Source organism: Caretta caretta, chromosome 5, assembly GCF_965140235.1.
Source record: "Caretta caretta isolate rCarCar2 chromosome 5, rCarCar1.hap1, whole genome shotgun sequence".
Lineage (NCBI taxonomy): Eukaryota > Metazoa > Chordata > Testudines > Cheloniidae > Caretta > Caretta caretta.
The window spans coordinates 25,113,534-25,137,682 of NC_134210.1; the positions used below are offsets into that span (position 1 = coordinate 25,113,534).

The window sequence follows — 24,149 nt, forward strand, 5'->3', positions numbered from 1 at the left end:
GTCTCAAGAGCCCATACTATGTCTCTGAGGGCCAGGAGCTGCTTGCACCGAATGCACACATATGCCATTTGCCCACAAGGCAGGTAATTGTACATGCTGCATTCGGTGCAATAAACTGGATAGCCCCCAATCTGCTGCTGGACTTCTGCCTGCATTCTCTTTTTACTCTTGCAGGGCTTTTTGCATGGGTCAAGGGGTGAAGTTTACAGTATGTGTGTTAAGTCTATCTGCCTTTCACATTCCTTCACGCGCCTCCCCGTTTGCTAGCTCCTCTGGTGCTTTAAGAAAAGGAGTACTTGTGGCACCTTAGAGACTAACCAATTTATTTGAGCATGAGCTTTCGTGAGCTACAGCTCACTTCATCAGATGTATACCGTGGAAACTGCAGCAGACTTTATATACACACTTTGGATGGGCTAGCACCAGCAGGAGAGTGAATTTGTGTGGGGGGGTGGAGGGTGAGAAAACCTGGATTTGTGCTGGAAATGGCCCACCTGTTGATCACTTTAGATAAGCTATTACCAGCAGGACAGTGGGGTGGGAGGAGGTATTGTTTCATATTCTCTGTGTGTATATAAAGTCTGCTGCAGTTTCCACAGTATGCATCTGATGAAGTGAGCTGTAGCTCACGAAAGCTCATGCTCAAATAAATTGGTTAGTCTCTAAGGTGCCACAAGTCCTCCTTTTCTTTTTGTGAATACAGACTAACACGGCTGTTCCTCTGAAATCTGGTGCTTTAGGAGCTGACTTTTTAAACTCTTGTTCTCCCGGAGTTAGCCCACCCCCTGTCAAAGGCTGCTAATGTGGGTTAGGGAATCAAAGGATAGCAGGCTAGAGCCCCCTTAGTAAGCTCTCGGCCTAGCCCAGCAGGCCCCGTGGCTCAGCGCACAGCCCCAAAACAGGCCACACTATAATCTTTAATCAGGCAAACACACAATGGACAGCCCATCCGTGACCATGTGCGTGAGCCACGCAGTCTGTTTTTACCCAGCCAAGGAGTGGAGAGGGCTGGTGAGCCAGGAATGGCACTGGGCCCTTGATTCTGGTAAAACTTGCTCTGAGCTGGGAATGCGAACGGTCACCAAGGCTACAGCCTGGGGCCTGTGTTCTGTCACCAAGGCAACCGCGTGGGGGTGGGGCCTGTCAGAAAAGCCTCTGTTGTGGCCTCCCCAGGGTACAGGAGCTGGGGAAGGAGCCTGTTCATTTACTTATTGGAAATGTAACTAAAAGAACCTGCCTGGGACTGACTGAGCCTTTCCTGGAGGAAGCAGCAGACCAAACCAGCCTGTCAGCTGAGAGCAGCGCCCAGGCCTTGCTCCGTTGTGGGACAGCTCTTCTTGGCCGTCATCCCCAGTGCAGTGAGCAGGTACCGCCCTGGATTTCTACCTTCTGCTGCTCTGCTGTGCTCCACGAGCTGTCTCCGCTTACAGCGTGAGAGCAGTGACTATTGATTACACCCCTGGCTGGGGGGTGGGAGCAGGAAGCCCCCTTCAGACCCCCCCGTTCTCTGGGCTGAGGTGACTGGCGTATCAGAATGTAAAATACAGAGGTGGGGGGATAGACTGCGGCGTTGGGAAGTGGTTGGACCCTGAGAGCCAGGGAGCGCCTGTAATTCAGGGCAGCGGCAGAGATGTGAGTGCAAAATGGCTCAACTTAAGTCCCTGTGTGTTTGTTGAATTCCCTTGGTTCCTCCCTCAATCCCCACAAATAAATCACTGTGCTACACTGACAGTTATTTCATTTTGGGGGCCCACGCCATACCCGGCATCACTGTGCTGGCTTGGCAACTCGCAAGCCACTGTAATCTCTGCGCCTGGCATCAACGGAGGACTAGGAGACTCTTCACTTGGACCATAATTAGCCCCTCTATCAGCCTGTGACCAGGGGGCTAGGAAATGTGCTACCCAACCCTGACTTCCTCTTCTGGGATTGGAGGTGAAGCTGGCAACTCAAAAAACAACTTTTCACTTGTTCTTCCTCACTCCTATCTGTAGCAAAGGCCTTTGTAGGTCCAAATGCACCCCAGGAAATTGTAAAGATCTGCTCCAGGCAGCCCTTTACAAATGTTTTCAGACTTAACCTAACCGCTGTAGAGTTCAGGTGAGAGACAACACCCAGATGACAAGGATATAAAGAAATTCCAGTGTTCTGTATGACTGTTGAGGGTCAACTGTGTACTCAGCCCTGGATGGCCCAGAATATCAACTCAGAAATGAACTATTCAATTCAATTTTGATTTAGTTAAATATCACTTGTCAGCAAATTAAACACTTCTAGATAGACTGTGTGTACACTTTGGAAATTCTAGCATTTGGGGTTGTTTTTCTTAATTTTACTTTCTGATGGATATTCTCATTGTAATGCATAATCTCTCCCCTGAACTAAGATGATACAGTATTATTATTAAATAGACATAGCTCATCTTATACTTAGATTGGAAGCTCTTTGTGGCCAGGGGGCCTGTCGTCTTGTTCTGTTTGTCCAGCACCTAGCACAGTGAGTGATGAGGTACTACTGCAATACAAATAAAAATATTATTTACGCTTTATTTGCATCGCAGTAGAACCAGGGCTCCACTGTGCTAAGCACTGTGCAAACATATAATGAAGAGATGAGAGAACAGATGGATACTACCACTAGAGGAAGTATGAGGTAACAGTGAGACAGTTTTGATCAGCACATTGATAACTCTGAGAGAGATAGGTTAACTGGTCATTGGATGTTCTGTTCCAGTTTATTTTTTGAAAAAATACATTTATCATTCATGTTACTTCTGAACAGTTTTAGGCATAGTCATTTCAGACCTCCATAGTATTTCTTGGTAAGAAGATGTTGCAAGATAGCCCGATATATATCCCTACAGATTCAAGCCATAGTGCTGTGGACTCTCACTTGTAAGTTATTAAACTTTTCTTTTTAAAGGGTGATCTTTATTTTACTGTCTGCCCCTTATCTATAAGTCTTCACCTTTCCCCCCTTCCCCACTGTAGTAACCATTCTCTTTGTTTTATTGGGTTATAAGTTAAGAGGGAGCTTTTATCATATTGATCATTCTATATGGGTTTTCTTGTAAATTTATTGTAAAGCTCTTTTCCAAGAGGGAAAAGAAGGGTTTTGTAAATAAAAATAATCTCCCATCAGACAGAAAAGTGTTTAAAAAAAAAAAATCTTATAGCCAGGTTATAGGCTGTAGCCTAATTGGTAAAGGTAACACTGCTGTTATGGTTATATTTTTAAGCATTATTCTCAGTTTTATGTTTAAATGCAGTGTCACAACTAACAGATGAATCTGAAATAAATATCATCAGTAATACAACCTTATAATATATTATGATCAGGTCCCAGGAAATCAGCACCACTGTCTCTGAACATCTGGATGAGACAAACAATGAGAGCACAGCAAGAGATAGTGAAGGAGAAGAAAAGAAAATGAGGGAAAAGGCACTGCCTATTGACTGTGCTCCAGCACCATATGAGAAATTAGAACAAGCACAGAAGATGGCAGAAAAGTTCATTAAAGAAAAAGAGGTAACAGGAATTGGACCTGGCCCTTTTGCTTATGTTGCTTTTTAAAAATCCTCTGTTTATTCATTTCTGTTTGAAACTCCTCAGCATTATCACCAACAGTGTGAGAGTGGAAGCAGTGAGGTTACTTGGAAAAGTGTCAGATTGATAGTACTGAGAACTGAAATTCTATAATGATTTATCGGTGTAAAAGGATAGCTGGCCTCATGTGGTTAATGCACAAGACTGGGACTCGAGATCTGGGGTCAATTCCAAACACTGCCACAAACTCTTTGTGGCCTTGGGAAAGTCACTTCATCTCACTTAATCTCAGTTCCCTGTCAGTGAAGTGGGAATAATAAGACTGCCTTTGTCTGTCTTGTCTATTTAGATTGTAAACTCTTTGGGTAGCGATTATCTCATGTGTGTTCAGTACATAGCACAATGCAGCCTTGGCATCAGTTGCAGTCTCTAAGTCTAGATCCTCAAAGGTACTGTACTTAGGCACCCAACGCTGATTGATTTCAGGCTTAGGTGCTACTGTAATACAAATAATAAATAACATAACAGGTGACTGGAAGCAGTAGTTCCAGCTTCCTTGTGTGTTACAGCCCTGACTATGAGGGAAGGATAACAATAGTTAAGGTTAGTCTTCGGCTCTTGGTCAAGACTGCACAAACTAGTAGCACGAGTGGCAAACTGTGACTGTACTACCACAATAGGCACTCTGTCTGGTAGGAAGTGGATTGAATGACTCCTTGATTTCACATAGGCTACCTATAAGTCAGGGGAGGGTAGTGATTTTGGGTGACTGTCAGTTTAGGCTGACTCAAGCCAATAACCATGAGGTCAGAGGTTCTCTTGTGTCATGCAGCCCGCAGTGAAGTTATTTCTTCTGTAGGAAGTGAAGTATCTCAAGGCCACGTTTAACAGATCACAAGGTCCCACTGCATAATTTTTAAATGACCCATACAAAGGGGTAGTAGGTTTGCTGTTCAGCTGTTGCATTACTTTATTTTAATTGCAGTAAAGCTGAAGTTTCGATCATCTTTTTCCCAAGTAGGGAATTTCTGTTGTAGGAAGCAGCCAAGTCATACAGTTCCTAGCAGGAAAGATTCAAAGAATTAGCAAGCATTTTTGGGAACCCAAATATAGATGTTGAGCCTAATAATAGCAGTGGTGGGATGTTCGTCATCAATCATGATGTTTCTGATAACTCTCAACAACCCTGGATATTAATAGTCGCATGGTATTTGCAATCTTGAAAAATCTTTTTAGCCTGCTACTGAGGCTCCTTCCCACCACCTTTGCCTGTGCAAAGATCTCCTCATCGGCTCCCTCTCATTGCAGCTCCTCCACATGCCCATTCCTTATGCTGAGACCACCACCACCAGCCTGTTTCCAATAAAAGGAATCCCTTTACTCGCTCTTTCTCACTGTGAGTGGGAGTTCTGTTGGAGGAGAAGGCATTTGTAGAGGCTGGTAGGGGCAGTGTACTGGGAGAGAAGCTGAGCCCTGATTGGGGGTGGGGCTTCTTGATTAGAGGTCCTATGAAGGTAGCTAACCACTCAGGCAGCGGCACAGGAGCCAGCAAACAGAGCTGTAAAGAGGGGAGTTTGAGTGGGAGTTTGCAAGGGGAGTTTGAGGTGAAGACTAGGAGAACCAGGCAGAGGAACAGACAGGCTAGTGAAGGGAGTGCGTGGTGTTCTGGCAGTGTTGTGGTACTCGTTGGGGGTTTGTTTTGCTGTGGATGGTGGTGTTTTGGTTTGGTTTGTGTTTCCTGGACTAACAGGACTGAGATGGGAAGGCTATGACATACAGGGGCAGCAGTGATAGCGACCCAAGCAGTTGAAGACACAGTGAAGATGACTGGATATAGAAGCTGCGGCATGTACATGATCTTGGAGGGGGTACCTGAAAAGAGTTTTGTCTGCATGAAGTGCCATCTGATAGAGCTGATGGAAGAAAAGATCCGAGGATTGGAGATGCAGGAGGAAACTCTGGTTGAGTTTAGAAGGGGGTTTGAACAGATATGGAGCAAAGGCATGAGGAGGCTCAAGGGAAAAACTCAGGCTTGCAGATGGAAGCAGGACCAAAGAACTCTGAGGGGAGACTGCTGGGTGAGGAAAGTGGACAGTGGAAGCATGTGACTAAGAGAACCAGGCAGAAGAAAAGACGGGCTAGTGAAGGAGAAATAGAGCTCAGGAACAGGTTTGCAGAGTTGGAAAATGAAGAAGGGGCACAGCAGGTGGTCACTGAAGGTGAGAGGGCAAGGAAGAAGAGAAGAGCAGCTAGTCCTATAGGAAGAGGGGAAGTCATTGGAGATAACACTAAATATGAGCCCCAGCAGGATACAGGATGGGTTGCAGAGGATTGCAAGAGAGAATAGGAATCGAGAGGACTTGCAGCCAGAGGGAACGGGATAGACCGGAGAATCGCACCTTCACCAGGAAAAGGCAGATCTACATGATTGGGGACTCCTTACTGAGAAGAATAGACAGGCCTGTAACAAGAGCTGATCCAAAGAACAGAAGGATGTGCTGACTGCCGGGTGCTAAGATACGGGATGTGAACCTGAGGCTGAAGAGGATCCTAATGGGAGCGGGAAAGAATCCACTGATTGTCCTTCATGTGGGAACAAATGATACAACTAGATTCTCGCTGGAACGTATCAAGGGAGACTATGACAGGCTGGGGAAGACACTTAAGGAAATCGAGGCTCAAATGATCTTCAGTGGGATTCTACCTGTTCCTAGAGAAGGGCAACAAAGGTGTGACAAGATTATGATGATCAACAGATGGCTCAGGCAGTGGTGCTATAAGGAGGGCTTTGGGATGTATGGCCACTGGGAGGCATTCATGGACAGAGGACTGTTCTCTCGGGATGGACTTCACCTGAATAGGGAGGGAAATAGACTTCTAGGATGGAGGCTGGCACAACTGATTTAAGAGAGCTTTAAATTAGGAATTTGAGGGGAGGTGGTTGGGAGATGTCCAGGTAATCTCCACCCCGGATTTTAACATTGAGAGGGAAGAAAACAAAGTAAGAAAGGATACAGCCATGGGTAGGAGAATGGAGATAAGGAGGAAGGGTAGTGTAGATACCAGTCTAATAGGTGATACTGGTGGTAGAATGTCTGTGCCTAATAGGGTAAAGAATGTGAGTGAAGCCAAACAGCAAAAATTAAGATGTTTGTACATCAGTGCGAGGAGCCTAGGTAACAAAATGGAGGAACTAGAGTTACTGGTGCAGGACATGAAACCAGATGATATAGGGATAACAGAAACATGGTGGAATAGTAGTCATGACTGGAGTACAGGTATTGAAAGGTATGTGCTGTTTAGGAAAGACAGAAATAAAGGCAAAGGTGGTGGAGTAGCATTGTATATCAATGATGAGGTAGACTGTAAAGAAATAAGAAGTGATGGAATGGATAAGACACAGTCTGTCTGGGCAAAAATCACATTGGGGAAGAAAGCTACTAGAGCCTCCCCTGGGATAGTGCTTGGGGTGTGCTATAGACCAGCGGGGTCTGATTTGGATCTGGATAGAGACCTCTTTAATGTTTTTAATGAAGTAAATACTAATGGGAATTGTGTGATCATGGGAGACTTTAACTTCCAAGATATATACTGGAGGACAAGTGCTAATAATAACAATAGGGCTCAGATTTTCCTGGATACGATAGCTGATGGATTCCTTCACCAAGCAGTTGCTGAACTAACAAGAAGGGATGCCATTTTAGATTTGGTTTTGGTGAATAGTGAAGACCTTGTAGAAGAAATGGTTGTAGGGGACAACCTTGATTTGAGTGATCATGAGCAAATTCAGTTCAAACTAAATGGAAGGATAAATTAAAATAGATCTGTGACTAACTTTAAAAAAATTAAGGAAATTAGTTAGGGAAGTGGATTGGACTGAAGAACTTGTGAATCTAAAGGTGGAGAGGCCTGGAATTACTTCAAGTCAAAGTTGCAAAAACTATCAGAAGCCTGCATCCCAAGAAAGGGGAAAAAATTCATAGGCAGGAGTTGTAGACCAAGTTGGATGAGCAAGCATCTCAGAGACGTGATTAAGAAAGAGCAGAAAACCTACAAGGAGTGGAAGATGGGCGGGATCAGCAAGGAAAGCTACCTTATTGAGATCAGAACATGTAGGGATAAAGTGAGAAAGGCCAAAAGCCATGTAGAGTTGGACCTTGCAAAGGGAATTAAAACCCACAGTAAAAGGTTCTATAGCCATATAAATTAGAAAACAAAGAAAGAAGTGGGACCGCTAAATACTGAGGATGGAGTAGAGGTTAAGGATAATCTAGGCATCGCCCAATATCTAAACAAATACTTTGCCTCAGTCTTTAATGAAGCTAATGAGAAGCTTAGGGATAATGGCAGGATGACAAATGGGAATGAGGATATGGAGGTAGATATTACCACATCCAAGGTAGAAGCCAAACTCGAAAAGCTTAATGGGACTAAATTGGGGAGCCCAGATAATCTTCATCCAAGAATATTAAAGGAACTGGCACATGAAATTGCAAGCCCATTAGCAAGAATTTTTAATCAATCTGTAAACTCAGGGGTTGTACCGTATGACTGGAGAATTGCTAACATAGTTCCTATTTTTAAGAAAGGTAAAAAAAGTGATCCAGGTAACTACAGGCCTGTTAGTTTGACATCTGTTGTATGCAAGGTCTTGGAAAATTTTTGAAGGAGAAAGTAGTTAAGGACATTGAGGTCAATGGTAATTGGGACAAAATACAACATGGTTTTACAAAAGGTAGATTATGACAAACCAACCTGATCTCCTTCTTTGAGAAGATAACAGATTTTTTAGACAAAGGAAACGCAGTGGATCTAATTTACCTCGACTTCAGTAAGGCGTTTGATATGGTTCCACAAGGGGAATTATTAGTTAAATTGGAAAAGATGGGGATCAATATGAAAATTGAAAGGTGGATAAGCAACTGGTTAAAGGGGAGACTAGTGGAGTTCCTCAGGGATTGGTTTTGGTACCAATTTTATTTAATCTTTTTATTACTGACCTTGGCACAAAAAGCGGGAATGTGCTAGTAAAGTTTGCGGATGACACAAAGCTGTGAGGTATTGCCAATACAGAGAAGGACCGGGATATCCTACAGGAAGATCTGGATGACCTTGTAAACTGGAGTAATAGTAATAGGATGAAATCTAATAGTGAAAAGTGCAAGGTCATGCATTTAGGGATTAATAACAAGAATTTTTGTTATAAGCTGGGGACTCAGTTGGAAGTAACAGAGGAGGAGAAGGACCTCGGAGTATTGGTTGGTCACAGGATGACTGAGCCGCCAATGTGATGTGGCCGTGAAAAAAAGCTAATGCGGTCTTGGGATGCATCAGGCGAGGTATTTCCAGTAGAGATAAGGAGGTGTTAGTACCATTATACAAGGCACTGGTGAGACCGCATCTGGAATACTGTGTGCAGTTCTGGTCTCCCATGTTTAAGAATGATTAATTCAAACTGGAACAGGTACAGAGAAGAGCTACTAAGATGATCGAAGGAACGGAAAACCTGTCTTATGAAAGGAGACTCAAAGAACTTGGCTTGTTTAGCCTAACCAAAAGAAGGCTGAGGGGAGATATGATTGCTCTCTATAAATATATCAGAGGGATAAATACCAGGGAGGGAGAGGAATTATTTAAGCTCAGTACCAACGTGGACACAAGAACAAACAGATATAAACTGGCTATCAGGAAGTTTAGACTTGAAATTATATGAAGGTTTCTAACCATCAGAGGAGTGAAGTTCTGAAACAGCCTTCCAAGGGGAGCAGTGGGGGCAAAAGACATATCTGGCTTCAAGACTAAGCTTGATAAGTTTATGGATGGGGATGGTATGATGGGATAGCCTAATTGTGGCAATTAATTTGACTATTGGGAGTAAATATGCCCAATGGCCTCTGATGGGATGTTAGACGGGGTGGGATCTGAGTTACTACAGAGAACTGTTTCCTGGGTGTCTGGCTGGTGAGCCTTGCCCACATGCTCAGGGTTTAGCTGATCGCCATATTTGGGGTCGGGAAGGAATTTTCCTCCAGGGCAGATTGGCAGAGACGCTGGGGTTTTTCGCCTTCCTTTGCAATGTGGGGCACAGGTCACTTGCTGGAGGATTCCCTGCACCCTGAAGTCTTTAAACCATGATTTCAGGACTTCAGTAGTTCAGACATTGGTTAGAAGTTTGTTACAGGAGTGGGTGGGTGAGATTCTGTGGCCTGCGTTGTGCAGGAGGTCAGACTAGACGATCATAATGGTCCCTTCTGACCTTTCCTCCTAATATGGGCAACGCAGGGCTACTTATTTCAACCCTATGCTGGGGAAATTCTCCCTCACCTGTTAATGCTCTGGAGATGGGGGCAAATCTGACCCTACAATTATAAAACAGACTGATTCAGAGCTGTGATATTCTAGTAACAAATGCACAGAGAACACATGGTTTTATTCTAACCAATATGTAGACACTTCCCCACCTCGCTTGGAGAAAACTCTGGGGGCAGGATGCTTACACAAAAATAATTTCTACTCTATTTTGTTCTTCAGGTATATAAAGCCAACAGGGAACTTATTAGATGTGTGGCTTTTACTAGAATTATCTATGGAGACGGTCACTGGCAACTGGCACAAGCATTTGCCAACCTGGCTCACAGCTATTTAATACTTCAAGGTAAAAATCTAATTTCAATTGTCCCACATAAAAAACTTGGAAGATAGTGAAACTGGCTTCACTACTTTGATCCTGCAAATATTTATGCCTGTCCCATAATGGGACTACTGGATGAGTAAAGTTACTTACATGCATGTGTGTCTGCAGGACTGCTCCATTAATAATGAAAGCACATGTTATGGTAGGATTCACCGGATGGTGATATTACACAGAATCTTACAAGTTCTTTTTACCGTGTAAGCAAGTTTTTACTTTATGAAGAAATGTAGTGATGGTGTTACTTTTGTTATGAAGTTGGCCTTGGAGAGAATCTCTGGCAGATAAGAGTTTGCAGTCTGCTTTATTTTCTATATTTGGAAAAAATTCTGGAGACAAAGTAACGTCCTGGGAACGCCTGTCTGAGTCTTCTGGAAGAAGAGATTGCCTGGGTGCTGTCTGTAGTGTTCTCTTTTCCAGGACTGGTGTATATGTGTAATAAAGCAAGTTATATCTAGGAGATACCCAGAATATGCATCACTGATTTCTCCTTCAGTGCGAAGCTGACCTGCAAGGCCCGCGACATCTGCTACTACTAGACAGGGGCAATGATGGTGTCAGAAGCAGAATTCTAGTATCAGTAGAAGGGTCCATGCACATTTTCACCTCAGAGTGCATAATAGTTCATTTTTTCCCCAATACTAGAGATCAGTGAGCTAAATTCATCCCTGATGTAAGTTTATTGGAGCCAAAGCTGAGTCAGTGGTTTCACAAGTATAAATGTGAGAGCAGAATTTGGCTGAGGATTGGTGGTTAGTAAGAGAGCTGTCCATTCATATCTATGTCTTATAGTTGGGAATAGCATACTCATTGCATAAATCAGGACTTCTTTATGGATGGCAGAGCTTGCCAACCCAATTTGCGGCAGCTTCATCAGCGAAGCGCAGAGCCCTCAGTCCACCATCAAATCTGGTCAGAGGGCAGTCGTCCGTGATGTGTGACGTTGGCTGTCTTTGACCACAGCTGCCTGTGGAGTGAAGGCTGTCTGCACATGGACCCTAGCCCATTCAAAATCGGTTCAGAAGGGCCCCTGAGCAGTTTGGCAAATCAAAGCCAGGTACACACATGATCTGGTCAATTATAAGAGACGTTTCTGATGTCATTCTTCATTCTTCACCTCATATCAATGTCACAGAGAAATCTGGACAGGGCAAGCGGCCCACAATGGGTGCCTCAGCGACAAGCGTGGGTAGTCAAAAAGTTCTATGTATAGTGGCAGGCTCAGGCTTGCCCAGATCTTCTCAGTCATTCTGGCTGTAGTATCCTCATGATGGATGTGTGGAGGAGTGATGCTGCTTAACATAGGAAGCCTGGAACTGGTGTGGGTCGAATCGTCCCAGTTTCAATGTGGAGGGTTCAGTGTAGTTATGTGTAAACCAACTTGATGTGAGATGAATGGACCCAGACCGGAGCACATTATTCTGCTGCCGATTAACAGAGGGCTAAACTGATGATTGGAGAGTTTGAGCATTTATTCCCCATGAAGTGCTGGCCAATTTGTTTAGAATTCTTCACCTTGGCCTCAGTTTTCCTCAGGTGGTTAACATACATGCAAGATCTATCTAGGGTTACTCCGAGATAGACTGGGTGGGAATCTGTGTTTCAAGCAATGTCCATTGAGAGCAAGATTCAGTTCTTGGTCTGCTCTGGTTTCGTAAAGATGGAACACACTGGAAACTGTCTTGGTCACACTTATTGTAAATGCCACTGGCTACAGTATTCAGCCATCTTAATCAAATCAGCATGTAGGGTGTCTTCAAGTTCTTGGAATGATGCTTGGATGCCTAAGCAACTGTCATCTGTGTATATGAAACTGCAGGACTGGGTGTATGTAAGGTCATTTATGTACAGGTTGAAAAGCATCGGTACCAGCACAGAGCCTTGGGACAGACCATTGGTTTGTCTTTTCCACGCAATAACTCTGACTCCTATGTACACTCAGAAACATCTGTTGCAGAGGACAAGGTCAATGACATTGACTACCCATGCTGGGAGTGCTCGTGATAATTTGATTAAAAGTCCCATGTGCCAGACTGTGTGATATGCTGGTCCAGCAATATGGCTCCCGTCTTCAGGTTTTTCTGAAAACTGTTTTCAATTAATTTTTTCAAAGCGAGCACTTTATTGCAGGTGCTCTGACCTCTCCGAAAGCCTGCTTGCTTAACGCTGATTGACTCCATTTCTGGGAAGATCCGCTGAAGAATGAGATGCTCCAGGACCTTGAATGGCACAGACAACAGAGATATTAGTCAATAGCTTGCAACATTATGTGGCTCTTCCCCAGTTTCAGGAGAGCAACGACTTCTGACGTTCGCCATGTCTTCAGAAGTTGCTTTTCACTGACCTCTCATGTGAAGAACTGCACCAACCACTGGTGAGCCTGAGTCCCAAGGTACTTCAAGAACTCTGGCGATATGTTGTTATAGTCAGCAGCAGGGCTGTTCCTAATGTTACTCAGAATATTGTTGAACCTGATGGCTGTGAGTAACTCTGTGTTGCCAAGTGTTGTTTCTCTGATGGAACTGACACCATTTGTCATGGACTTGTTGTCTTACATGCGTCTAATTTGGGGCCTTTGACACATTCAGCAGATGGCTGGCAGCTTGATTTGGCATGACTGGTCGGCAGTTTTGGGTTGGTGGTTGCTGAGCTCCACCAAGACAACAAATCAAATTCCAGCACTTCCGGCTTGAGTGGGGCATCTAGATTCTGAGGTGTCCTTTCCCATTGTGCCCATCCAGTAGCATCTATTAACTTAATGAGGTGATCAGCAATATATGGATCACCAGAGGATTTGCACTGAGTAGTTTAGCACATTCAGCATCAAGGCATGGAGTATAGACTGGACGGTGGCCACTAAGTAGGGATGTGCATGTGGCTTTGAAGATGGTTCCTCAGAATCAACTGAAAGCTTCGTTATTAGTAGGATGGAAGCCTACTGTATTAGTAGGACGGACACTGAGTTTCAAAACAAGGTTTGAGAGTTAACTTCAGCTCTTTGGTAGGAAATATCATAATGATAGGCACCTTCCAGAAGAAGAACTGAAATCATGTTGTGTACGTATGTTGTGTCGTCTTGTCTACTCCATGAGCTGGCAATAGCAATGATTACAAATAAAGGGGAATAGAAAACAGGGACACAAAATCATTTTAAAAATGGAAGTGGAGCTACATTCCTCATTTCATAATTTCACCTTCCAAAGTTAACAATGAAATAAGAGAAAATGTTCATACTCCATAATGCTCATTGAGTTGCAAGCCTAAATTCCAATAGGAATTTTATGGATTAAATGATTGTGTACTTCAACTTATTTTTCTACTAACTCTGTTACTCACAAAAAATGTTCGATTTATAAAACAAGTTTTCAACTTTTTTTTATGCATATCAGATTAAAAAATCTAGCTCCTGGAAGACCTCAGCAAATTTCAGCCAGTGCTTTCCTGGTTTCATATGCATTCCTGGATTGCATCAAGATATTTCTGCCTGGGGAATGGAACTATGCTAACATATATGTTAAGAGTGAGAGAATAATTGCAGTGACCTATAGAAATTTGCAAACTGGAGAAATGCTGCCATCTACCTTTAGTTTGAATTAAAAAATGAACCAGTGTATTCCCTGGGCACAGATCTCTAAAGGACAGTCAGCATTAATATGCTCTGAGTGCTATTGATGTTAAAAAATACAAGAAATGGTGCTTGTATCAAAACTGAGTAAATTCTTTGAGTTTCATAATCACAGAATCCTAAATGTCCTAGGACAATTTCAGAAAATTAGATATCCTTGCTCTCAGACAGATCCCCTTATGTATTTGCTTACATCCTCTTTATCAGTGTCTAAGGGATGTAACTCATGCCAGGGAGACGGAAGACAGTGTAAATTAAAGTAGTAAATAAATGTGGATAGTCCACTGAAGCCTCTGTTCAATGTGCAATGCTTGTCAAAAAAGGAAACAAAATGTATTAAGAATGGCATACAAAACAATACTAAAAATATTGTAATGCTGATTATAGCTAAAAATATGCTATAGCTCAAACAGGAGTTATAGACTTGATAAAGAAATATTGGGTGAGATTCCTTGGTCTGAGTTGTGTAGGAGGTCAAACTAGATTATCATGATGGTCCCTTCTGGCTTTAAAAATCTATAAATCCATAATTTCAATACTATATAAATCAATTATATGCCTTCACCTGGAATACTGTGTTCAGTACTGGTCACCCCATCTGAAAAAGGAGATAATAGAAATAGAAGTAGTTCCTTCTCCGAAAACCAAAACTAGGGGACATTTTCATTTTCAATGAAATTGAAAAGCAACAAAATTTAAACTGAGGCAAGAAAACACTTTTTACATAACATAATTAAGCTGTGGAACTCATTGCCACCCGATATAATAGAAGGCAAGAGTTTAGTGGGAATCAAAAAAAGGATTAGATATTTGTATGGATAATGAGACTGTCCCCAATTACACTACCGTTAACTTTTAAAATAATCTTTGTACAGTCATAAGCCAGCCACTAATTGATCGAGTTTAGGAAGAAATTTCTCCTATGTCCAGGTTGATTCATAATTGTTTACTTTAGAAGTTTTAATCTTTCTCTAAAGCAGCTGATATGGTCCTAGATGAACCACTGGTCTGACCCAGGATAGGAATTCTTCTATTTCTATGTTTCTATGCATTGCCTGTATAAAGCACTATGACCCAGATTTTTAAAGGTATTTAGGCATTGCTGAGCTCAGCATTGCAATGATTAACTCATTTAGGAGCCTAGATCTAATTTTCAAAAGGGATTTAGGAGCCAATGTCACACTGAGCACAGCAACATGTAAATATCTTTAAAAACCTGGGCCTATGTGTGCTCGCTATAGAGATAAGTAGTCAAAAGAAAAGTCTGTGAAGGAGTAGAGAAAGCCATCTTGCAATGGATCTATTTTATCCTGGTTACTCTCCTTTGCTGGTGGTGAAAAAGAAGATATGTGGAAAGAGAAAATTGGTGGCAAAGATCCCTGAAATGGGACTATGGTCAACTGTTTCCAGCTCAGCTGAGGATTTGCTTTTGGGTATATTGATGTGTTTTCCCAGACTTGAATATGGCACTTTATAAACCACAGTCCCACAGAAATGGAATCTGGAAACTGCTATATGCAAATACTATCCTCAAAACTACTTTGCTTTCCTGGCTGCTGCATAATTTTATATATAACAGGCAGTTGTTTTCTGCCTGAAGGTCCTGCACCCATCCCAAGGGGAGAGAAGGGGCTGTGCTGGTTTGGACATACCTGTCTTCATTGTATGGTGCGTGGGAAGAGGGATGCATTAGGACTAAGGATTAAACAGAAGCTTACTCTCTTAAAAGGTGTTTCACCTGGGGAATGTTGTACCATCTGTGACTCTGCTGGGTCCCTTCATCTGCCTGTTTTCCCTACATGTAACATCGTCATCTGCATAATTGTTCTGAAGGCTATTGATTATATCTGTTAAATATCTTTAAGAGATTATTTTCCACCCTAAAATTCTCCTAATTGTTTTCCTATACATCTGGTATGAAATCCTGGACCTCATAAAGTTAATGGCACAGCTTCCTTTTGGCTTTAGTAGAGCTAGAGTTTCATCCTTGTCTAAACTGAATCTCTTCAGAGAATCTCATAGTTCAGGTCTTATTTTCAGTTTGAAGTTGCTGATGATGTTTTTGTTAGCAAGCTCATTCATTGTCTTCTCCTAGGTCTTCCTGCACAGGCCATAGAGCATGCTGAATCAGCCAAACGTATCATGCTGACAGGGATTCGTACGCCTCCAGAGGACAAAAGAGAAATATTAGGAACTCTTGTGACTATCTACTATACCTTGGGCGTAGCACATCTGGCACAAAACAAATATCCTTACATCTGACAATACTACTTAATTATTAAAATGCCTAATACAGAATGTTTATTAAATATATAATAATCATTAGTACTTATCATATAGTGTTTTTCCTCTCCCAAGTGCTCCATACAATAACTAATTAATCAAGTGGTAGAACATACCTGTGAGACAGGTGGGCAAGTGTTCTTATTTCAGGGGGGGGAAATCAAGGCCAAAGAGGTTAAATGACTTTCTTGAGACTACAGAGGGGGTTGATGTCAGAGCCAAGCTTGGAACTAGAAATATGGCACATTTTTAACCATCAGGGTGATTAACCATTGGAACAAACTACCACAAGAGGTGGTGGATTCTGTCACTTGAAGTCTTCAGATTGAGAGTGGATGTCTTTCTGAAAGATAGGTTTCAGTCAAACACAAGTTATTGGGATCAATATAGGAGTAACTGGATGAAATTCTGTGTCCAGTGCTATACAGGAGGTCATACTAGATTTTTTTTTTTTAATGGTCCATTCTGGCCTTAAAAAAATCTGATAACTGGCTCCCAGTTCTGCACATCCACTACACACTTTTACCCACCAATCTTATTTTGTTGTTACATGTTAGGGCTGTGCTCAGTTCCTGATAATTTTATTTCTCTTTGAAGCTTTGTTCCAGAAAGTTATATAAATTAGGATTTCTACAGTGGTGAAATTTCATTGGAAGGCTTCACCAAGCCAAAAATCCTACATGAAGCCCAGATGAAAAGTCAATGCAAAGAATTTTAAACCATTTTGTGCTTCCCCACCTTCCTTCATATTCAAGCTCTCTCTAAACCCTGTCATCTTGTCTTGTTCATTCTCTCTTTAATTGTAAATGCTTCAGGATGGAATATGGCCAGCCCCTATGTTTTGGAGAACACCATCTACATTTGCAGATCTTTCTAAGTGGAGACAGCAATGGATTTTTATGAATAATGTAATTTACTACATCCTGTAACTGAGAGTTCCCATCCGCACTCAAAGCTACCTATAAGTGAGTGTCAGGATATCCAAAACAATATGCTTCAGAATGGTATTGATTATATTGCAAAGACAGTTCTGGAAGCTAACACCTGCACAACTTGTTCTTTTCCGGTTAGTTTCTACCTACATGGTTTTCTTTGTTTACTAGCATGTATTTTTGGTGGTTTTCCTTGACTGTTCCACTGGCAAAGAATCCTATCTCAGTCTGCGGAAGGCAGAGAGACTCATGGAAGAACTTCAAGAACTGGATGGGAGAGTAATCATGGGATTAAAAATATCTAAGAAAGATTTAGTCATTGCATTGGGCAGGTAAACACAAAAAACAAAATGAATGCCATGTGTGTGGGCACGTGCTTGGGCTTTTATGTAAATGGTACCTTACTATTTCTTTTGTAACAGAAAATGGATTAGTACAAGGGTAAAAGACTTCCCTGGGAGTTTTGTGTGTGCAAGGAAAACAGGATGAGGGCCTCTGAGCCTGTCTCATGCATCCACTGATATGGACAATAGTCTTTTTACTAGAGAACCTAACTTTCACCACTTTCTTTCAGGACGTGTTTGCAGCAAAACAAGTTTGACTTTGCCGCGGGTTATTTTGAAAAAGCTGTTGATGTAGTAATTTTAACTGAAGGCGATACGGCTCCAGAACTGATAAATCTTTATCAGAAAATTGCCCAGAGTGAACAACTGAAGAAAAACCATGGAAGAGCCATAGCGTATTTATTACAGGTAAGAAGTCTCATAAATCTTTTTAGAGCAGCAGGACTCACTAAAAATCACAGCTCTTAGTTGCTATGATTGAAGTTAACTAATTTGTTTGATATTAACTTTAGCAAGGATCTGCTGAAGAACCCTAACAGGAAACTTAGCCAATGATGTGAACACGGTATAGGGAACCATAATAGCCACTTTTCCCCTTACAATTGGCAACTAGGAAACTCATTGCTGACATAAGCAGGCAAGATTTCATTAACGTCAGTGGAGTTATACCCACTTATCCCAATTGTGAATTTTACCCCAATCTTGTTAATGAAATTCCTGTCCACATTAGCAAATAATTTGAGTGCTTATTAAAAGAGCTTTACTAACATATATAGTTAGTGATGTTCAAATTGTTACAGAAACTGTTCTTGGAATTTCTTTAGAGAGTTCTACTCTAAAAAATGACTCTCTAAAATTCCCATACATGCGTCCTGTTTGTGTCTCAATTATTTTCTTATCAAACTGTGCTCAGTTTACAATTAAAAAAAGATTTTCCCCTAACTGCCAGCTCTGTGAACCCAGCCTGGGATCTCCTGGGGCAGCACCTGTAATAAAGATGCTGCATGCGAAATCATGTCCACAGAGACACTTGTTCAACCTTAGAACAGTCAGTGGGTTTGTACAGATGTCACTGATTTGCCCTGTAATTGCTGCTTAGTAAACAATTCTGGTGATGATGCACAGTGACTTGAACCCAGCTTGGTTTCCCATTGCTATGTGGGCTCTGAAAGGAATATTTTGTCACTAAAGTCAGCAGATGTGACTCTGAATAGTCACAGACACATGGTCTGAATAAGAAGGGGCAATTTTTGCCAAGTCACTTTGAGTAGAACTGTATTTTAAATGATATTCTTCATAAGAGATGTTGCTCATTAATCATATGTGCTAAACATTGTTAGCAGGGTTAGAGCACTCAGACATGACAATGATGGGAGCAGCATAAGAACCTGAACAGAACAGAAGAGAACATGGTTCCTCTGAGAAATCCTCATAGCACAGTTTAAAAATTGCATCCAGAGTTGAATTAGAGCTAATTCACCAAAGATGTTTTCCACCTGACGGACCCTTGTTCCCAGTCACTCTGGATAGATCCAACTTTTTCCCACTACTCTTTTTCCCAAGCGAGGTAGTTCAGCTAGTCTAAGGTTACCCTGGCTGCAAGCAGCAATCAGCTGTGTGTTGCACTGCCATCTGCTGCTCTGCCTCAGTTCCTGTGAGAAGGAGTATATAAAATATGTACCAGGGAGTCATGAGGAAAGTCCCAAGCTTCAGCTCCACAGTAAGGCTGAGTCTTCCCTGCAGAGTTAACCTAAATGTTATTAAAGCTAATGTTAAAAATAATTACATAATACATAGGTTGGGAAAAGAGTGTCTGTACATCTGGGTATAGTGTTTAGAATATCCACAAATATAAAAAGGAAAGGAGTACTTGTGGCACCTTAGAGACTAACAAATTTATTTAAGCATAAGCTTTTGTGAGCTACAGCTTACTTCATCGGATGCTCAACTAAATTTGTTAGTCTCTTAGGTGCCACTAGTACTCCTTTTCTTTTTGCGGATATAGACTAACCCGGCTGCTACTCTGAAACCACAAATAGAAAGTTAGTTTTTTAAAAGTCATATGATACATAGAGCACATAATCAGCAATAATCCAAATTTAGGTGAATAGATTTAACAATATAGTTTAGATATTAGAATCCAAATACTTGGGTACATCACTCATGAAAAGTTGTACAGAGATTTGGTTGTGGAAAGCAAAATATATCAATGAGTGGAGATTGTCCCTCAGTAATTGAGAATTAGGTTGGTTGTCCATTTAGAAAATACACTCCATAAGGAAAGTATTTGTTACTTTTCTGACTGCACTTCTCATCGGCACTCCAGCTCATCCCTTCTGGTATTGCCGATGTCCAGTGATGCGTTCTATGTAGATGTTCCTTGACCACCTGATGGCATCCGACACCCTGAGTTGCCACATCAGCCGAACGTAGCATTGACCAATTCCGCATTCTCTCAGCACTCACTCATTACTGGGATCCCATGCGCCTAAGGCTCCAACAATCAGTGCATGTGTCTGGACCTGGTAACTCTTAGCTCTCAAGGTTTCAGCCAGAGGGGCATATTTCTCTATCTACATGAAAATTAACTCCTTCTGAGTTAGCCTACCTCAAGTGAGAATGGCCACACTGGGGAAAACAATAAACACTGGACCTGCACAGAGTGATTGTGTTAGCTGCTGACAAGTTGTGCTAATTTGAGGTATAGCCTCTATTCCCCATTGGGCCAGCCAATTTGAGTTAAAAACACTACTACACTGGTGTTAAGGGTTTTTAATGTATGGACGGTACCCAAGTTAGAGGCAACACTCAAATTAACTCTGCAGTGAAGACAAGCCCTGAGAAAGAGAGAACTAGGGATAATACAGTTTCTCCTATTCTAATAAAGCTCCTTCTATGAAATTAGAAGAAAGTGACTCTTTCTGTGATTCTTTACCATTGTCACATGGCAACTTTCTGCAGAATTTTGATCCTCACACTCTGTGGGGTCTGAAGACTGAAGAACTTGACTTACACTGCCTGCTGCATAAGGCAAAACAGTGGCTGCTTGCTTTGAAACCATGCTAAACTACTTAACACTGGTTAAATAAACCACCCCCACCTTTACAGATCCAAAGGATAAAAATTAGAAACAGATCCAAACCAGACACCCAGCTTCAAACACCACCAACTTGTGTATGTTTAAAATCTAAATCTGGACCTGAATCAGAATTTTAATGTAGGTGCAAAGCAAAACCCTGGGTACAAATAGCTCTAACTTCTGGTGGGTTGGAAGCTTCCACTTCTCTCTAATAATAATAAAGATTTATTTATTTAAATATGTGCTCCTTGGGGGAGAGGCACAATCTGAGGAAAAGAGATGCTGAGTCCTGGTTCAAATATTGTGAGTTACACTGCTTTGTTTGATGAAATTTTCCTGTTCCAGAGTGTTGCCTTGTTTCTGCACCTGTGGCTAACTCAACAAAGGTGGTGTTGTCTATGAAAATACCCGTCTTTGTAGACAGTCTATTTATTGTTCTTGTATGCAGTGTTTATTTAGCATAAATAATCTCCATCTTTGTTAGGCTCATTCCATTTGCGTGGCTTTGTACAAGCAACTTAGTGTTGAAGCTGCTCAGATGGGCTTGTTGCTGGGCAAAGCTTATGCTGCAACTGGAGACCAGCAGCATGTTGGTGAGTAAGGAAGAGGTTTACTGTACCAGAATTATGATCCTTCTAGGGCCTAATGTAACGCTATAACAGGCAGATGAGCCAGAAGATTCTAAAAATGTACACAGCCTATTTAGGAATATACACACTAGTAAAAATGAGCTGACCTATGGAATATTCAACACTTGAAGTTTGTGGGATCATTGCCTGGAACTGGCACTTCACTCCACCTGCAGTGGGACAAGTTCTGCCCACAGTTTACCCATGTAAGCCCCACTGAAGCCAGTGGAGGTTGCACAGGTGTCTCAAAGCAGAATCTGGACCATTGCATGTAGCAGAAGATGAAGTACTATTTTCTAGGTAATAGCACCTGGAAGTTCAGGTGTTCAATATTCCCTGGATTGCTGGATATTTTTTTTCAGTGTGAATGCCCTTTTCTGCTGTCCTTAATGGGAGTTGCCATTGATTATAATTCATTTCCATTGACTTCAGTGGGAATTTTGAATGTAAGGAATGCAGTAATGGACATTTGCTGTGCATCTGTAGAGCTTTATTAAATGACAAAAAACTTCGTTAATGCAGAATTAAGGTTATCAGGTGCCCTTCCAGAATGTCAGCAAAACTCAAACCAGGAAATACCAAGCTAAGGTTGCACTGGCATTTACCTTAAGTGTGTAGGTTTTGCTTTGCACCTACATTCAAATCCTGATTCAGGTCCAGATTTTACCTTAACTGTGCTGGCAGTAGCCACTGGGAATTATCCGCATGCACTCCAGCTGCATTCCCTTTCTGCTAAATGTAGTTGTATTTGAACGGTGGAGGCATATTTTGGAGCAGCTTCGGAGAGCTGTATTTGTGATATCATGAGATCTGTATCTGAGTCCCTACCTACGTTCTCACCTAGATTTGCAGTTGATTTAAGTATTACCTAGCCACAGTAGTATAAGACTTTGCTTTTATATAGTGTTTGTCATCAGCAGAGCTCAATGGAAAGAGGTGCGTGTGTACCTTGAAATTTCAGTCTGCATCATTTCAACACAGAATTGTGTAGTTTGTGTCAGTAGCAGGGCACTGGGGTCTTCTTGCCATGGGTATTGTTAGTAGTGAGATGGGCTATGACAGCAATCTGTGGATGTAATGATGGGTAGGGGAAAGTACAGGTTTAGTTGGTATCCTGTGTGCAAGTGTGAAGGTGTTGTAAAAGGCTATGAAGTGGCTGTTCAATTTTACAAGTGTGGTATTTTGTCAGGGGAGCAGGCTCAGTGTTTGAGTGTAGGGCGAGGGCGGGAAGCACCTGCCCATTATGTAAAGGGGCAGAGTGGGAGTCTGTGTTTGTATAGGTGTTGTGGGGCATCACTCAGAGGGCAGAGTTAAGGTTACATGAGTGTCTACCTTAACTATATTTCCTGGTTTTCAGAAGTTTGAGTTTTGCTGAATTCAATGTTCTGGAAGGGCATGAGCTATCACCATGCAACCTCAACTCTGCATTAGCCAATTTTTTTGCCATTTTTTTCCTAGTTTAAAAAAAAAACAGAAATGTTTGTTATAGGAGATAGTGGTCATTTAGACAGTTGTAGTTCTCATCTAGGTTTGCAGTTCATATGCTACTATAGCTAGGTAATAATCAAAAGACCTAGCTTTTGTATAGTACTTTTCATCAGTAGAGCTCAAAGACCTTTACATCATTATCCCCATTCTAGAGATGGGAAACTCATGGGTCTTTAGACTACATAAAGTGAGTTTACTGGTCTGAGTCCAGACCCCAGTGAACAGATGTCCCTAGCACAAGCATTACCATTCCACCCAATACCTTCGAGAGCAGTCTCAGCAGAAAGTCCCAGGAGCAAATGCCCATGGAAACTGAGTTACCCTTACAGGTGGTCTCTCCAAGGGAAGGTTGAGACCCACTGGCAGGGCAGTGTGGTGAAGCCCATACACACACTGCTGTGCTTTGCCTGTTCTGTAGGTAAATTAGACTTCAGTCTAGTAGGTTTTCATGTGCACTAAAACTATTTTGTTTAACCTTTTCTTATTAAAATAACTTCAGACTTCAATGAGGTTGCTTGGGATGTAAGTAGGGTCAAAATTTAGCCCTCTGCATTTAGGGAAACTAGATACAGTTTTTTTATATCCACCTAGTTAAATTACTAATAAAATCCACTATTTGTATGGGATTGTTACCTGGGTTGGAGCTGAGATGTCCTGTTCTAAAAGGGGTCCAGTCGGTCAGTAATAATTACTGTGCTTATTTCTAGGGGCGGCTGAAATGTATTTTACAGAGAGTCTGGTTGCATATCAGGCAGCACTGGGTGCAAAGGATTCCCTGACACTTTCTGCCATTGAGGAATTCAGTAAATGGCTTGTACATGTAGGGAAAAACCAGGTAACACCAAATCCTAGCTTACAAGCTTACTTGCATGCCTTAGTGCTTGCAGCCATCTAGAATGTGTATGTGCAGGCGTGTGTCAGAAAAAACACACCTCCTTTAATTGCTGTCTGGTGCCATCAGCTCCAAGGGGATGTTATGGCAGCCAGGGATGAGCGGTTTGCAGGAGTAGGCTGGCTGCCCCTTCTACACCTACCACAGGAAGGCAGGGTAACATAGGAGCCACTTCACCAGCACTGTGCGCCTGGAGGATCCCCCTACTGGATCCTTCATGGACTGTAAGGCAACTTCGCACTGGCAGTACAGCCCAGAATCCATGGCTCTCTGTCATTCTGTCTGTGTGGGCAAGGGGGAGCTAAAGAGCAAACAAATAGCCGCACTGCCTAACATGGAATCTTCATGCAGCTTGGCATAGCCATGTATCATCTCACTTGCTTGGCAATGTCAAAGTCCTCAGGAGATAACGATCCTGCTCCCACTCAACTCAGTGAGAAAACTCCTATTAAAGGCAAGAGGAGAAAGTACGGACATCCTATAGTTCTAGGTCATCTTATTAATAATATACCTAACAGTGCATGTTAAGTGTTGCCTGAGCACTTAGTCAATGTTCGGGGCCTTGCCAGGCTGTTTCCATTAGGAGGAGAAATTGATTATATGAGTTACGTATTCCTTTGTAAATAAACAGGATTGCACC

The 24,149-nt window shown here is 42.1% G+C and overlaps 1 protein-coding gene across 3 annotated transcripts in view; it reads left to right on the forward strand.

Moving 5' to 3' along the window:
* Nucleotides 1-1,144: 1,144 nt before the first annotated feature.
* The window catches only part of TTC23L (tetratricopeptide repeat domain 23 like), a 29,511-nt gene continuing 6,506 nt past the window's right edge, over nucleotides 1,145-24,149 (forward strand). Inside the window, exons 1-9 of one of the 3 annotated variants that reach the window (XM_048850354.2) lie at nucleotides 1,145-1,366; nucleotides 2,782-2,894; nucleotides 3,339-3,528; nucleotides 10,078-10,201; nucleotides 15,958-16,108; nucleotides 17,284-17,409; nucleotides 17,652-17,829; nucleotides 20,985-21,093; nucleotides 23,325-23,452. In XM_048850354.2, the coding sequence (XP_048706311.2) occupies nucleotides 2,830-2,894; nucleotides 3,339-3,528; nucleotides 10,078-10,201; nucleotides 15,958-16,108; nucleotides 17,284-17,409; nucleotides 17,652-17,829; nucleotides 20,985-21,093; nucleotides 23,325-23,452 (1,071 nt within the window). In that variant the 5' untranslated portion in view covers nucleotides 1,145-1,366; nucleotides 2,782-2,829. The other 2 variants (XM_075128419.1, XM_075128418.1) reach the window with 2 other exon arrangements.